Here is a 16,582-nt window from a genome sequence, read left to right as displayed (position 1 = left end):
TATAAAGTGGTGGTGATGCGGATTTTTGTTGTTGCCCCCCTCCCCTAAAATTGTTTGCTCATTATGCCACTGAATGAGGTAGGATTTATTAGATTAGGACAGACTGCCGCAGGATTGTAGCGGATTTTGTAGCGTGCGCCATCTCATGTCACATTTTAGATATTCCTATTACCAGCTGAGCTGAAAGAGATACCAGCGCAGAGAGAGGGGGTCGAAACACCAACGGCCTAGACTGTAAGTCCCTAGCTACTTTTTGAGTACTTTCTCCATACATTGTTTCCTTAATTGATGCATGTTCCTGTTATTATTTACTGGGTACTGGTATATTTAATCCAAAGGTAAGAATGTGTGATTGTCATTTTTGATGTCATTGATTGTAAAAGTGTGATTTTGTGAATGAAATATTTGTGACCCAGCAACGGCCACGGTAGGTATGCGAGACAGGTGCACGATTGAGCGCGGTTGCTATGCCGAAGCTCCGGCTTCGGCCTCGGTGGGCCGTGGGGTGAAAGTGTACGACGCTTTATTCCGCATTCTTCTTGTTTTATTGTTGTTTTCTTTCAGTGTTAAAGGGAATAAGTGTTTGTATGTTGAAAGACAAGTCGGTAAGATAATCTTGCCTTACGTTACGGTATAGATCTAAACTTTTAAGTTATACTTTACGGCACATTCATTCATAATGTGACATATCAGGCTAGGCGAACTTGTACATGTATCATACTTGATACTTGATCATGCTAATGGAGTAATTGGAGTTATCCCTTTGGCAGCTCACTCAAGAAGCTATACTGGGAGAGAAGGTGAGGCGAGTAACTGCAAGGAGTGCCACGAGTACAAGGAATAAAGTAGAGAAATGGTGTGTGGACATACCACTAGTCAATTCACACAGTAGAATATGCTAAGTTCAGTGCAAGTAAAAACATGACAGTAAACATGAGGTAAACTTATCTACCGTGTGAGCATAAAAAACGTTTACACCTAGAAAATTGCTAATTATTTTAAAATTTATCTATGAACAGTAAAATATTATACATCTTATGAAAGAGTGTTTTATCCCAAGTCATATGGTATCATTTTTGTGTTGTATGTGTTCACGCTTGGATGAACACGAGGCATTGTTTGCGAGAGTGCCAAAGTGATGCGTACAGTATGTATTATGTTGGGATTAGTGGAGTCAGAGAATGAATTAAATGTATCAAATGAAATGCATTGCATATGCTTTTTGCAAAGGGCAAAGTCACACCACCCATACACACACGCACAAATGTTTGTTGATATTTGATATTCGATATTTGATATGTGTGGCATGATTAATTTTGTTAGGGGTGTTATTTGGATCTGCAAAGACCGAATTAATACCCAAATCCAAATCGTTTTATTCAAACATCACATGAGCAACTTTGGCGCGAGTCGATTTTTGCACTCTCGCAAACAATGCCTCGTGTTCATCCAAGCGTGAACACATACCACACAAAAATGGTACCAAATGATTTGGGATAAAACACTCTTTCATAAGATGTATAATAATTACTGTTCATAGATGATTATTAAAATAATTAGCAATTGTCTAGGTGTAAACTTTTTTTTGTATGCGAGCTTGAGAGCTTATAGGAGGCTGCATGATTGCATCATTCTAATGAAGGGTAGAGCCACTCCAGCAAAGCATCCATAGAGAGTCAATGCTAATGCGTATTGACCTCTAGCACTGCATACATGCTGTGAGGCAGGGACCTAGAAGTCTATACACAAATACACACACCACACAATATCGCATAGACTGTACACAATCGTGTTGATGCAGCTGTAAGCAAAGTTTGACACTAGACTTACAATTTGAATTTTTAATTATTCTTTTTAACATCAGTAAGTTAAAAAAAAATGTATTTTACTGCTATTGAGGTGTCATCAATTGTCACTTAAGTACCGATTTTGAGTGAAATCAGTTGAGTTTTGTACAGTGGTGTTTGAAATATTGAGAATCAAAAGCACAGCTTTTACTACACAGCCAGGATAGTGTTGCTCCTATGTGTGGGTAGAGCAGCCTCCCTGAATTAATGCACCAAGCTTTAGTTAGAAATACTTTTGAATTAAAAAACAACACTTTTTCTTTTCAATGAGGGAAAATGGAAGATAAGAGAAGGTAAAAATCACATTTGGTGAAAAAATATAACAGGTGAACAAGTTTAAGTCATTTATTTAAAAATACTAAAATATAGCAGTTAATAGACAAATAAATGTAATTTATGGGAAACCTTCACACAAGAAAAGCACCCAACTTATTTATGCAATTTGCTCTCTGACAACTGTAGTACAAAGGTTAATAGCAGGTGAAACCTTGTCATTACAATTTTTTTTTAATTACAAAAAAGTGCATTACTTGTTGTTAAAAATAAACAAAATTTTCCTTCAGCAATTTTATGACATAAAATTTCAAATCTTTGAGTAGTGCTTATGTACATGTTATTACTGCTTGACTTTTTCTCTTGTAATAATCTACATTTGTATTTTGTTGTTTTGTCAAACCCTAGGATTTCAAGTGAGAAGAACCCTAGGAAACTGAGAATGAGAAGAAACACCAAGTATGGTGGATGGGGATTACCATGACCTGCCCAGGCAGTTAATCTCAGCATGTGAATGCGGGGACATTGACACCGTCCAACAGCTTCTGGATGATGAGGCAGCTGCCATCGAAGTCGACTGCGATGGAGGGGAAGGCTTCACCCCTCTCCAGATAGCGGCAGCCAACGGCCATGAGAGCATCGTTCGCCTGCTGCTCATGCGCGGTGCCGGACTGGACACCCAAAACAACTACGGCTGGACAGGCCTCATGCAAGCAGCCTACCATGGCTACACCAACATCGTTGTCCTACTTCTACAGAACAAAGCCAATCCGTCCATGAGGAACAAGATGGGCGCAACGGCCCTGACACTCACTGCCTTTAAAGGACACTCAGACATAGTGAACATATTCCTAGACCTATCGGGAGTGGACGCCAATGACCATCAGATAGGGGATATGTATGGACAGGTCTTAACCCCTGCGATGGCAGCCATCATGAAGGGTCATCAAGCCATCCTGCGCCAACTCATGGACAGGGGTAGTGACCAGTTCTTCACGGATCATGGAACCGGTTGGACCCTGCTTATGGTCGCTGCACTGAGTGGACATGTTGCCGCAGTGCAGTACTTGGTTGATTCAGGATGCAATCCAAATGCCTTGAATATCAATAACATGACAGCATGTGACATTTCCGCTGTGTGTAAAAACAAGAAAGTCAGAGAGATCCTGGAAAAGAAGACAATCAACAGGCCAACAGCAGGTGAATAGAATTATATCTTTTTTAAATTTCTACAAAAAGCAATGTTTTGTCTTTTATTGTCATCAAGCAAGCGCACATCCTTAGATGTTGTGTTAAAATATATACCGGTAATAGTTTTGATACAAAATAACTTTGCAGATTTCAAATCCAGCAATTTAAGGTGACTGAAGATTTTGTTGTTGTTGAGAAGGTATTGAGAAGCAAATACTGCAAGGAGGAGTCGAAGGAAAACGGGATAGAGGTCGTCCACCAATATCTTGGACTGATGATATCAAGAAAGTGTCTGGACAAGGAATGAAAGGTGCAACACAAATGGCAGGTGAAAGAGTTGCATGGCGTGCTCTCGTGAAGGCCACAGCAGAGCTTTACAGCGCCACCTGAAGTTGATGATGATGATGAAGATTTAAACCATAACAGCTGTTCCTGTTTAAACATTATCCACAGAGGCAGATGATGTAGATCATGTAACTAGTATCAAAGTAGTTTATGCAGCAAATGTTTAGAAGAGAATTTGAATTCTCAGATGGCAGTGAAACACAACTTTTAAGTTTAACCAATGTGAAAAAGAGGTTTTTAAAAGACAAACTGATCAGATACAAACATGTACATGCATTATTTCCGTATTTTTTCTATTGCTTACATACCAGTAATTATGTTTATTCTGTTTTTCTTTATATAGGGGATGATAGTTCTGAGTCTCAAATCATTGAAGCTACTGAACAAGGTTAGTACTCAACCGGATTATTGTTGTTGTTGTTGTTGTTATTGTTGTTGTTATGAAAAAACTTTGTGATGTTCTCAATAACATTTTGTATAATTATCATATGGACCAGACACAATAAAGTATGGTGTGTGCTTGATTGAACTACATGACTTTAAATTTGTTATTTTAAATTTCAAATTGTGCTGACGATAGTTTGTTGAGGTGTTTAATTTTATTATTTTTTTCTTAAATTTGAAATTACACGTTTATGTCAGTACCTCTTTTCATTTTCAAACTCGAATGGGTTAGTGTTAAAATACAGGTTCACAAGTAATGCTCTGAATGGGCTGTAGATACGCGTGTTCCGTAGGCGAGTTTATTTCATGTCAATTTCATGTCAAATTTCATCATGATTCCATTTGAAACTAAAGAGACATTAAGCTAGTGGTTAGTGTCAAGTTACAGATTCACAAGTAATGCTCTGAATGGGCTGTAGATATATGCCTGTTCTGTAGGCAAGTTTCTTTCATGTCAATTTCATGTCAAATTTCACCATTCCATTTTGAAACTTTAAGGAGACCTGAAGCTAGTCCAGCGTATTCTTGACAAGGATCCTATGCAGAGCAACTACACCTCCGTGGATGGTGCCACACCCCTCATGATAGCCGCCATGCTTGGACGAAGGGACATCGCTGAGACCTTGGTCCAGCGAGGAGCAGAGGTCAATCGACAGGACGTCAAGAGCGGATGGACGGCCCTCATGCAGGCCACCTTCCACAGGTATGTAGGTTATTTTGGAAGATGGATGCACGTCTTTTGTGCCCCTAAAGATAATAAAGTAAGATCGGAGAGTGACATTAATATGTAAACCAAAATATGACACGTGCATGACACACTAGCTGCCTAGGAATGTTAAATTGTCAATAAACGCATGTTGTGTCTTTTGAAGTTTAGGCACACTTAAAGGTGTTTAACACTGTTTCCTTAAGTACAGGTTTGAGTGAGAAACCATATTCAAGGGAAATGAAAATATGGTCTTTGAAGACGGATGGGCGCTATTAAAAGAGGGTTCGACTGTAATTATCTTTTCATGAAACTCATGAAATACAACTTATTCAGATAAAGAAGTGGGTGTTGATAAATGCACGGTTTCCATGGATATAGGGTACGTGTTACATAATTTCCATGCTTGTCTCTATTTTTGTTTCTTGCAGGAGAAAAGATGTGGTGAAGTACCTGATCCAAGCTGGAGGTGATCTCAACATGCAGGCCCGGGACGGCTGCAAGGCTCTGGATCTTGCTCTGGTCATTGTATCAGGTATGTCCGACAGCTCAATCAGTGGGTTGTATATTTATATCGATCATGACATTTACAATTTCTAAGCATATGCATACGCATATAATATCCAACATAATTGAGCCAACTCCTAGGCGTATTAACCAATACTTGAATATTTGTTTTAATTTTAAATTTTTACAAAGTTGACTTGAAAATATGAGCCTTAAAGTAACAATAGAATTACCATTCTGTTATACAGTTATAGGTACAACATATTTTTTTAATGAAAACAGTTTAGCACACTCCATTTTTCAAATGGCTGTACTCATGTTTGTTGGAGAATGTACCTGCTTGTATATTTCAAACCTGATATGTGTTATTGGAATTAGAAAGCATGTCATTAATAGACAACAGTTTTTATGTTTGCTTCATGTTGCTTTGTAAATGTACAAGTACTATCAATTTGTAGCCTTCTGATACATGTTTTTAAAAGAATATAATTTGACACAAAGTTGATGAAGACTGTTTTATCTTCATTTATAAAAAATTTCTCCCAAGATGAAACGGACAAAGTGGGTAGTGAGCTGACCCGTCTACTTGCTCCTATCACGATACTGTCTATCGGCAACGGTCAACCTGCTGGACAGGTCAAAGCTCAAGGGTCAGATAGCCAGATGTGGTCAACAAGGCTGAATAGTGTGGACCAGATAGAAGACCAGGAGGCTGCTAAACAGTCTGGTCTCAAGGTGAGGTCGACGGTCAAAAACATCCAATGGTAGTGATGCTCCGGTCATCTTCAGATGGCTACTACAGCCCAATGCGTCTCATCTGCTTGGGGTCTTGTGGACATTCAATCATGTCCTTGAACATTAAGTTCATGGTCGTCCATTTCACTCTTCGGAAATTACTGAGGAAGATTTTAGAAACAAGGTCTGCAGAAGACTTATAACAAGTATGAGCCGATTTTGGGAGGAAATCAATATGGGGTTAATAGACAGATTTAAAAAGGAAATAAGTGAAATTATATGTATTCACTGTTAATAATAGGCCTATATTTTTTGCCCTGTGCCCCGTCTTACAAAGAGTTGATATCAATCGCAACTCTTTGTAAGACGGGGTCCAGGGCCCTGTCCTACAAGGACTTACGATTGATCCAAATCCATCGCAAATCCTCCAATCAATCGCAAGTTTGCAGTCTCCTATCTCTTATGTACATAGTTGCGATTGATATCAACTATTTGTAAGAGAAGGCCCTGGGCAAAAAATATAGGCAGGGTGTAAATGTCTCTCAATGAGTAAAGGAGTTGTTTTGCATGGAGACAAAACAATTTGACAGGCTAGCTATGCTGAAAACATAAGCTCTATCTTTGGTCAAAAGGCGATTAAGGACAGTCTTGTGGATAACGTTGATGATGCATGCATTGTAACAACTATACTCTCACTTCTCCTACGGTCAGGCATGGTGGTCTCGCATGTCCAACCGATTCCGCAACCTGAAGCTGACCCGCACGTTGCGGGGAGGGCTCGGATCAACCACCAAGCTCAGCCCCTTCCCAGACGAGACCCTGAAGAGCATGGGCAGCAGTTCCTACCTTAACGGAGGAGAACCATCTTCAGCCAGCAGGGAGGGGGGTAAGCCCAGTCAGAGGAGGAAATCGAAAGAAGGATCCCGGGTTTCCTTTGGGAAGGCAAGCATCAGTAAGTAATGATATTTGTCAAGTTTGGTATAAGGGGTTTTCCCTCTTTTCTTCAATGGGGGTGTGATTTTGACTGTGCGGGTAGAATTTAGGAGCCTGTTTGTGAAGTTGTTCATTTTTCTTGCTTTTTGTGTTTTAGGTTATGTTGTTTTTGTTGTTGGTTAGTGTTTTATGGCAATCAGTCATTTTTTAAATAATTTTTATTATATGTAACAATACAACTGACTTCTCTCTTGAGTTTTGGGACAATGCTATAGGTTTCCTATACAGTAGTGTAAATTCTACATGATGACTCTAAATTGTTAAACCGTTGGGTTCAGTGTATTTAACTTCTTAAATATTATCTCATTGCTTGTGCAAGTAAACTTTACTTTTTTATTGTGAAAATGATTTCTCTTTCTACACTGAAACTACTTGAACTACATGTATCTGTATTAACTTCTGAGGGATATTTTGTAGTTTTGTGGTATTCTATTGAATTTGGTATTCTTTTCTTTCATGTTCCCTGTTCTGTTTCCAAAACAGAACCAGATGCTGTTCAGACATTGGTGAGTAGTTGTAAATAATTGATTGACATTCTTCTTTGGGGTTTCTTTTATATGTAATACCATGAATTTGTGTTATGTTCCATTGTATCAATAATCATTGAAAACACTTTTGCATTTATTTGTACTCATTTATTCATTTGAACTGCCAACCGTGCACATCATTTTGTTTCCCCTAAAGATATGCTCAATGGTCTTAATAACAAGATAAAACAATCACTGTATTTTGGGTTTACAAGTTTTGGTTTCCACAATCTTTCATCATGTTCTTTGAGATGTATCATGTATGTATTTCTATTGTCTGACAGCCACCAAAATAGAAAAGAAAATAATTATGATTAGATATCATAAGATGAAATGGGAGTTCAACTTAAAACGAGGGGCGGGAGTATGGTAAAACAAAATAAGAAGTCAGATATTTTGCTGGTCCCAACATCCTTATGTATACAATACATTTGCATCTATTCTCATTTATTGCATGATCGGAATTCAAAATTAGCAAGAGGCAGTTTTTCTGACAACATGATTCCGGTTCAAATGCTCAACTCATCATTACCTCTAGAATACTTGACATGCGTAAGCATTAACAGAAAATCACACATCACTCATTGACTGCACACAGTAGCATGCACTCATTTCGTCAAACACACATGTACATGTTGCTTTTGACCTTGTACATGCAAAGGAAGTGTGGAAGTGGGGTTTCCTGTATTCCACATGTTTTGTTTCTCCTTTTTAATAATCAGGACATGCAAGCACCTCACTCCAAGACGAGTGACAAACTTCTACCTGTGATCCCGCCCTTCCTACCGCCTCCAAGTTTTGAGCTTCACAATGCCGACAAGTCTCGGAGATCTCACTCTAAAGCACAGGTATGTGGGGTCTGACTTTCATCCGATTGAATATAATTGCAATATTGTTAGATAGGAAAAGAGAGATATGGTATTGCTTGGAGTTTGCTGTTAGGTAAGAGCCAGTTGGTTCCTTTGATGGGAAGATCCACAGTACATTTTAAATTCAGGTAACTGTACGAAGCTTTCAGGACAGTTTTATATGTTTGAATTTATCTGGTATAGCAATTTTTCCAGTACCAGATTGCAGTTGTTTCATACCATAGGGGGCTTCAGTAATCCCCTCTTGTTATTTAAATGCCATCTAACTTTGAGCTTCACAAATGCTTTCGTTCTTTTCTCACTATCCCCATTCAACCCCTCCAATTTCCTCCCTTAGGATTAGTACAGATGCATATTAAGGAGAAACCAAATTCAATAAGACGTACATGTATACATTTCATAATTCCAATTTTGATAGGCCATATGTTATTCATGTACATGTAATTCATAACCTGTAAACATGTACATGTACTTTGACCTTGGCTTGGATTTCTTCTTACGAGTTGGATTTGATTATAAAGCATCAGGGGAGTGTTTCACAAGGACTAAGATCAACTTAAAGTTGGACTTAACTATGGCAGCCCATTCATGCCACTTTTTTCTCTCACCATTTAATGGCATTTGTCTATCAAGGGACTTACAAATCATGGTCACAAATCTACCGAAGTTACATTTTTTAAATATCTATTATTGAAGGAAAAAATATCTAAAGATCATAATGGTGAGAGAAACTAGTGGCATAAATGGCCTGCCGTAGTTAAGTCCAACTTAAAAATTGATCTTAGTCTGTGTGAAACACTCCCCTGGAATTTGTCTGTCTTTCCCTTAGGGCATGGGTCCTGGTAGGCCAAGCACCACGTTATCAAGCAATACCACCAACACCACCTCAACCACCACCACCACCGCCGCCTCTACAACCAGCACCAGTAGCTTGCACCGCCCCATGTTCACCACCCGCCGGCCCGGAAGCACCGGCATCAGCCCCTCCAACTCCGCCCACTTCACTAGCACCATCAGTCCCAGCTCCTCTGGGGAGGCGTCAGCGCTGAGCAGGGGGCTGCTGTCGGCACGGAAACAAGGGTATTCGACGTCCTCGGTTGTGCTGTCGAGCAGGGTGCTTCATGGGTCGTCCCTGAGCAGAGCAGGTACTGTAGACATGCAGCTTTACATTGCTAGGGAGTGTTTCACAAAGACTAAGATCGACTCTAAGTTGGACTTAAATATGGCAGGCTGTCCATGCCACTAGTTCCTCAAACCATTCCTGGCATTGGTTTCTTAAGGGACCTACAAATTGTGGTCACAAATCTTCAGAATTCACCTTTTTTTGATAAATACAAAATATTATCTAAAGATTATACTTGAGAGACCAATAGTGGGAGCAACCAGTGACATAAATGGCCTGCCATAGTTAAGTCCAACATAAAGTTGATCTTAGTCTTTGTGAAACACTCCCCTGGTTATGAAGCAGAACATAATTGGTGTCCATGTAGATCACTGGCTTAAGTTCTGTGTGATGTTGATTGATGATTAATAATGGTAGTCTCTTGCCAAAAGTGCTGTTGTTGCTTATCGTGGTAAATGATATGATATATGTGTATATGTGCCACTTTTGGTCTCAAGAAAGGTAGTCTTTATTGTGATACATATATATTTCTCTTGGAGATTCTTTCTAGTTTATTTTTAGTACTTCTTTTGTCTTAGAAGAGAGAGACTTCATTATGAGGTAAATGAAAATTGAATTAGCTTTAACTTGGAAAATCTTGGAGGGTAAAGCAGATGAACATTAGACTGATGTAAGCACAAGCCTTTCTTTATTTGTCCTTCATTTATTGCCATTCTGAGAGTGGGATCATCAACCTTGCCATGAAGTTTTGTCATTCATTCATTCATTCATTCATTATTCATATTTTCCATTGCCTGCAGGTGATAGCTATGGGTCTATTGCCCCAGTGGAAGACCAGCTTGGAACAAGGAAGAGATATCCTTCTGCATCATCAGTTCCATCTCTAGCACAGTAAGGCACCCTCCTATTTAAAAAAATGTGAAAATATTTCAGATACAAGCTCTTTTTCTGTCCTTTCAAAGTGTAGTCAATTTCTTGCACAGATTTTTTTTTTCTTTTTTTTTTCATATAAAGTCTTTATTTAATATTTCTCAAAGCATAAAAGAGTATATAAAGCAAATGTACAAAATGATGGGTACATACATTTGCCAAAGAATGGTACGATGAAACACAAAATTCTAGTAGTTAGATATAAACTTGGACGTGCCTCATCTATCAAGAAATATTATTAACCTCTCTTGTTGCACAAAGATTGTTTGTTATAATGTACACAATTATATATTCTTTTAAGTGGGTGGCATGATATATTTTTTGTGTTTTATATTCATGTAATCGGTTCATTATATACCTGTAATAAATCATTTATTTTCATTTAAAAAAAATTCTATGCAGGATACCATCCTCGCCCACATCCCAGCCTAGCAACGAATCTCACACCCCTACCTCTAGCGCCCCTAACCGACGTCACTCAGCTAACCTCACCACCACAAACACTGGCTCCAGCTCCTCCCTCCACCGCCCCAAGGCGCGGTCTCACAGCGGGAGTGCCTCTACCAGGACCTCATCCACCCTCACCCCCTCGCCGTCCCCCACCCCCATGGGGAGAGGGAGGATGAGCGCAGGAGGGTCCAGTCACAGTGGAGGAGGAGGAGGAGGAGGAGGAGGGACCGCTGGAGGGGTGCAGAGAGAGGGCGGGGCCTTCCAAGGTGCTAGGAAGACCAGTGCTGGTAGTAGCAGTATCAGTGAAGAAGGTAAGATACAGTGTATTTCACAACTCAGCTTATCTCTACAAGTAAAAAAAAGTGACTCTCTGTGTATTTATTTAAAAGTTTACTGGACTGTTTGGAAATCAACTAAATGCTCACAGCTCCACGGTACCTATGGCTGTAAGTCGAAATCAGCTGAAATCGGCTGCCTAGCAGAGCTGGGGTAATGTTGGAGTGCCTATATCTAATATTATTATTCAGCCTCATTTTTTTTAAAGATAAATAAAACGTGAATGGGTTTGCACATTAAAACGCTTGTTCCCATATTCCGTGGTAAACTGCAGGGGTTTGTAAAGCATAATTTACATTAAGCATACTGCACTTCACGTTTTTATATCATAACACACAGATAAGTGAGTGCGTGTAGGACCATTTGTGCGCACAACACCTTTTTTTAAATTCCCACTTGCTATTAATCTAGTAAATACACATAGCTACTGTAATAGAAAACATCGCATTTCTACAAAATCCCTAATTTGTGTAACTATTTCCAAGGCGATTGGCCACTCATCACTGCTCTGCCGAAAGACAATGTTAAATTCTACTTCTTCTGTTTCAAAGTTTTTACTCTTCTGACTTTGTTTTACATTGCAGATGAGCTATCCAACTTGCTGAGAAAGCTCTCTTTAGAGAAATACGCACCAATATTTGAAGAACAAGAGGTATGTATGATCATCTCATTTGTCTGTAATTTTGCACTTACTGGCTGTATATGGCTGAAAAATCTAGTAGGCTTGTTATGTGTTACAGTACATAAAAAATGACTAGACAATTAATTCCAACTTGATGATTTGAAAGGACAAGTGATCATCAATTATTTAATGTGTTTTGGACATGTTTGTTCCTTCTTCAACTTAGTTATTCTGATTTCCCATGCCTCCAGGGCTTGCCTATTGGATAATATGGATGATAATATGAATGTTTATACAGTGCTCCATGCATATATATCCACCTAAAGTGGGAGTGTTCACAGTACTTATTATCTGCAAGATAGAGGGGCAGCACAACTTATTACACACGGGAGCGTAATACCCGTTGGCTCTGTGTAATATGTAGAGATCACCAACTTGCCTACATCACAAACAACTATATACCCACACATGAACATCCTTAATGGCACCAGCTGCAGCATTTATTCTTATCATGTTTCTCAACACTTATTACACAAATTGATTTAATTCAAAATTCTGCTTCTGTCTAATTACCTGTAGGTTGATATGGAAGCCTTTCTTGCACTGAATGACTCTGATCTGAAAGAGATGGGTATCCGACACAAGGAGCCCAGGAATCAGATCCTAACGGCCATCACTCAGATGAACTCGGGTAAGCAACAAGGTAGTCATGACGACTACTCTCCCTCCGTGGCTAGGTATGCATTCCAGAGGTGATTCAAATCTTGATGGACAACACATGGATCTGGACAGACAAAAAATTGACTAACTGTTGAAAGCAACAAGATAGTCATGATATCTACTCTCCCTCCATGGCCAGGTATGCATTCCAGAGGGGATTCAGATCTTGAAGGTCAACACATGGATCTCGATAGACGAAACACAGATGAAGTCTTGTCAGCAACCAGATAGCTTGGACAACTATTCACCGTCTATGGCTATGGCTAGGTATGCATTCCAGAGGTGATTCAAATCTTGATGGGCAACACACGGAACTCGATAGACGAAACACAGATGAAGTCTTGTAAGCGACAAGATAGTCATGACAACTGTTCACCGTCTATGACTATGGCTAGGTATGCATTCTAGAGGTGATTCAAATCTTGATGGACAAGGCATGGATCTCAATGGAAGCAACACAAATGAACTCTTGTAAAGCAAGATAGTTGTGACAACTATTCTTTCTCCATGGCTCGATATGCATCCAGAGGGGATTTGAATCAAACAGACATTGGCACACAGGTGAATTCTGTTAAATACAACAGAGACATGAGAACTTCTCATCCTCAATGACTAAATATATATTCCAGAGACATATTGGATTTCAAGGGGCGTCATGCAGATAAACTGCTGTAAGCAATAAGATAGACATGAGAACTACTCTTCTCTCCATGGCTAAATTTGCCTTTCACCACACTTCATTATTTAGCAAAATTCTGAATTTACTTATTCATAGTTATGAGAAAGTTGATGAAAGTCATTATTTCTCACATATACCACATAATTGTGCTTAATGTTTTTATTTAACAGAGAGGAAAGTCCCATTGCATAACATGAAATGTGTGTGTTTAATCTATCACAGCATTAAAAGTATTGGACAATCAGAATCAAAGATATTGCCATATTTAAAAAAAAAGGCAGATGGATGATAAAACTTATATTGTGTATTATTGGAACTGGTTTTGTATAGATAATTTCAAACAACAGTGTTGTAGTCTTATCTACACTGTATATAATTTATTTTTCAGGTATTTTATGTGTCCCTTAATACTTAATGCCATGCGCTACCATCTTTATCCAATCAATATGAAATGTATGTAATCATGGATTTTTAATAATTTATTCATGTAAAATTAACAGAATATTTATAATAAGCAATCGTTTTATGACAAATTTTTTTGGCCATGATAATCAAATGTATTCCCTTCTCTCTCCTTCAAGTATTAGCAAAATGCATTATATATTTAATGAAAATAATTGCAGTATCACTTGAGTATCGTTTATTTGCAAGTTCTTTTGAACAAGCATTAAATTGTGAACAAGCATTAAATGTTTCTATATTTAGAATACTTTTATTATTCCAAAACATACAAATGTAATTAATATGTGCTCATGACATCTTGATACACTTCCATTTTTCTACTATGTTCAACAATTATGGCTGATGCACATGCATGAATATAAGGCTGATATTTGACAAATAAGTGCTGTTTTAATACTATGCAACCAGTATTCATTTTTGTATTATAAACTTTTAGAACAGGGTAACTATTGCATAACATAATTTTTACACCATTTTGCATCTAGCATTGATTTTGTTATATGGAGTCAATGAACCATTGGGTGTTGAATTATTGTTATTATAATTGTGGTAGTACTATTTATGCAAAAAATACCTATGAAATATATGAATCTGTGTCTAATATTTTGATTAGCCTTCCATATGGATCATACTTATTAAAGTACACTTTTTGAATATTGAAGTCTATGCGATTAGTCTTAACAACAAATTACACATGAAATTGTTTACAGTATTAAATAAACCAAAGAAAATAGTTTAAATATGATCAGCCTTATATGGATAATGTATATAAAAAATGATGTTTCATTTTTTTTTTAAATAGTCTTTATTGTAAAAGGAGACAGATCATATGTTCAATTTTCAAGTTTCATATCAGTTTGACAAAAGCGAGAAAAAGAAATGAATGTCCCATAATTTAACAACACATATTGAGCTTCAAAGTTGTCTTTTATAGATATAATACATTTGTTTAGATTTTGATTATCTAACATGATTGGAAGTTCTACAAACATTTGAATTGTATTCACTTTGTTTGATGAGTAAAATGATTTTTCATAATGACAACACTATGGAAAAATATTGATGCTGATTTTTTATTCCATCCTATTTGACTGGCTAAAACATTAAAGGTTCATCACAAAACTTTCATCCCATGTTTTACAGTCCAAGTTGTGCCAAATGTCATAATTGCGTGATCAAGTACTGCTGGAAGTTTTCTGAGCTTCTAGGTTACACCCTGCATGAGTTGAATCTATTTGAGCACGTAAAAATAGTTCCACTAATGCAAAATTTGACATACAAAGTGTAAAGAACACACAATTTGCATAGTTTGGTTTTAAACAAAATGATTTGACTTAATAGGGAGATTTAATTGTTTGTTATAATGAAAGTGTGCATAAATCTTGATTCTTATATAATTATCTTAAATTTTACTACACTGTAATTTTGTTAGACTAGAAAGAATGTGAATTGTAAACATTTTATCAAGGCAACTCATTTTATTAAATAGTGGTGAATGTGAATTCGAAATCCCTTTTTAAGGTAGTGTTCTATTCTGGGATTCAAAACAGAATGCTCATATTATCCAACGAATGTTCATTCAAAGTTAAGAACTCAATAATCTGTAAATTCATAGTAAAAGAGCATGCAATTGCAAAGTAGGGAGCAAAGAGAGACGGAAAGATCAGGCTGATACTTTGTGTTGGTGAATTTTAGCAAGTTTGTGCTAATTGCTGTCTCTTAACAATCAGATTGACTTTTATCCAGTCACTCATGAAAATAGGTTAGCATTATCAGTACTCGGGGAGTATCTTTACCACACAGCTCGAGAGTATTTTTATGGAGAAAATGTGCTCTGGAATGAAATGCAAATTACAGCAGGTTTCATTAATTAGGTATTGAAGGGAAAGTGAATGAATTACTGCATTGGGAGAGGATAGTAGTTATTTCTTTGAAGGATGGCTCGAGAAAAATTAATATACTTGTACACATATTTATTATTGTAAACATTTTTGAAACACACTGTGCTTCCATTGTCATAGAAGACTCAGTACTATGTTAATTGTATTCTGTTTGAAAAATATTCAAACTTGACGATTCTGTCCAAGGTATGATAATAAATCAGATGCTATTTATGAACTTTATTACTTGTTGAAAGTTTGTCTGTTTATTTTCATATGTATCCATATCATTATTATCACTAATTTCGTAATCACCATTCTTTTCATGATGATCATGGTAATATCATCATGACCATTGTTTTCATCTTCAACAGTACCATCAGTATCAGTATCAAGTTCATTGTGTACATCATTACATATAATTTCTATCAATATCATAATCACCATTCTCAATATCCTCCTCCTTCTCATCACTCCTCCTCATCACCCGTCTTTCTCTTACATCCATTTCTCTTTTCCTCATTTTTTATCATCTCATGGTACATGTATATGAGTGATTTTTTCAACTTCGAACATATACTGTAGTGCACCAATGACTAAATGCAACACAGGAAGTTTGTTTCAGATTGATACATTTATTTAGAGGCTTTTCATCGAAAGAAATTGTTATATATTATTACCGAATTTACAAGAAGAAAATATGAATAATCCGTGCTCTCGATCGTCATGTAGCTTTCATCAAAACAAGTGTTAAACTTTTTAAAGAATTGAATTATTAGAAAATATAGAATACCAATTGAAAGAATCAATTATTTAGTTTTGTCCTTCTACATAACTACATACATTTACATACTTTTTTAAACGTTAAATATGTCTATCTTTTGTACAAACATATAAGTTATCAATATTATTTATTGGCACTTTCATATATCTACAGTTAAAT

The 16,582-nt window shown here is 37.2% G+C and overlaps 1 protein-coding gene across 5 annotated transcripts; it reads left to right on the top strand.

The window, feature by feature from the left end:
* The first annotated feature begins 156 nt into the window (after positions 1 to 156).
* On the top strand, positions 157 to 15,882 carry LOC100890993 (ankyrin repeat and SAM domain-containing protein 6). Of its 5 annotated transcripts, none has more exons than XR_004062355.1 (15): positions 157 to 234; positions 2,529 to 3,320; positions 4,000 to 4,044; positions 4,599 to 4,803; positions 5,238 to 5,341; positions 5,861 to 6,048; positions 6,760 to 7,000; positions 7,525 to 7,547; positions 8,291 to 8,416; positions 9,267 to 9,582; positions 10,361 to 10,451; positions 10,893 to 11,251; positions 11,861 to 11,928; positions 12,478 to 12,757; positions 12,886 to 15,882. XR_004062355.1 is itself a non-coding variant. In XM_030975973.1 (15 exons), the coding sequence occupies exons 2-15, from the start codon at positions 2,582 to 2,584 to the stop codon at positions 12,902 to 12,904; spliced, it is 2,682 nt and encodes an 893-aa protein (XP_030831833.1). In that variant the 5' UTR covers positions 157 to 234; positions 2,529 to 2,581; the 3' UTR covers positions 12,905 to 15,882. The 5 variants fall into 5 exon arrangements, 4 of the variants coding, with proteins under 4 accessions (XP_030831833.1, XP_030831831.1, XP_011661813.2 ...); XM_030975973.1 differs by having other exon boundaries at positions 12,478 to 12,635; XM_030975971.1 differs by having other exon boundaries at positions 226 to 338; positions 12,478 to 15,882.
* The last annotated feature ends 700 nt before the right edge of the window (positions 15,883 to 16,582 follow it).

This window comes from Strongylocentrotus purpuratus, unplaced genomic scaffold (genome assembly GCF_000002235.5).
Source record: "Strongylocentrotus purpuratus isolate Spur 01 unplaced genomic scaffold, Spur_5.0 spur5_scaffold_8, whole genome shotgun sequence".
NCBI classification, from domain to species: Eukaryota; Metazoa; Echinodermata; class Echinoidea; order Camarodonta; family Strongylocentrotidae; genus Strongylocentrotus; species Strongylocentrotus purpuratus.
This window is presented reverse-complemented; position numbering and strand designations above follow the sequence as displayed.

Coding starts and splice junctions, on each gene's coding strand:
- LOC100890993 (XM_030975973.1), top strand. CDS start 2,582: ATGGTGGATGGGGATTACCATGACCTGCCCAGGCAGTTAATCTCAGCA. Junction 8,417..9,266: donor GATCTCACTCTAAAGCACAG/GTATGTGGGGTC, acceptor TCTTTCCCTTAG/GGCATGGGTCCTGGTAGGCC. Junction 10,452..10,892: donor TCAGTTCCATCTCTAGCACA/GTAAGGCACCCT, acceptor AATTCTATGCAG/GATACCATCCTCGCCCACAT.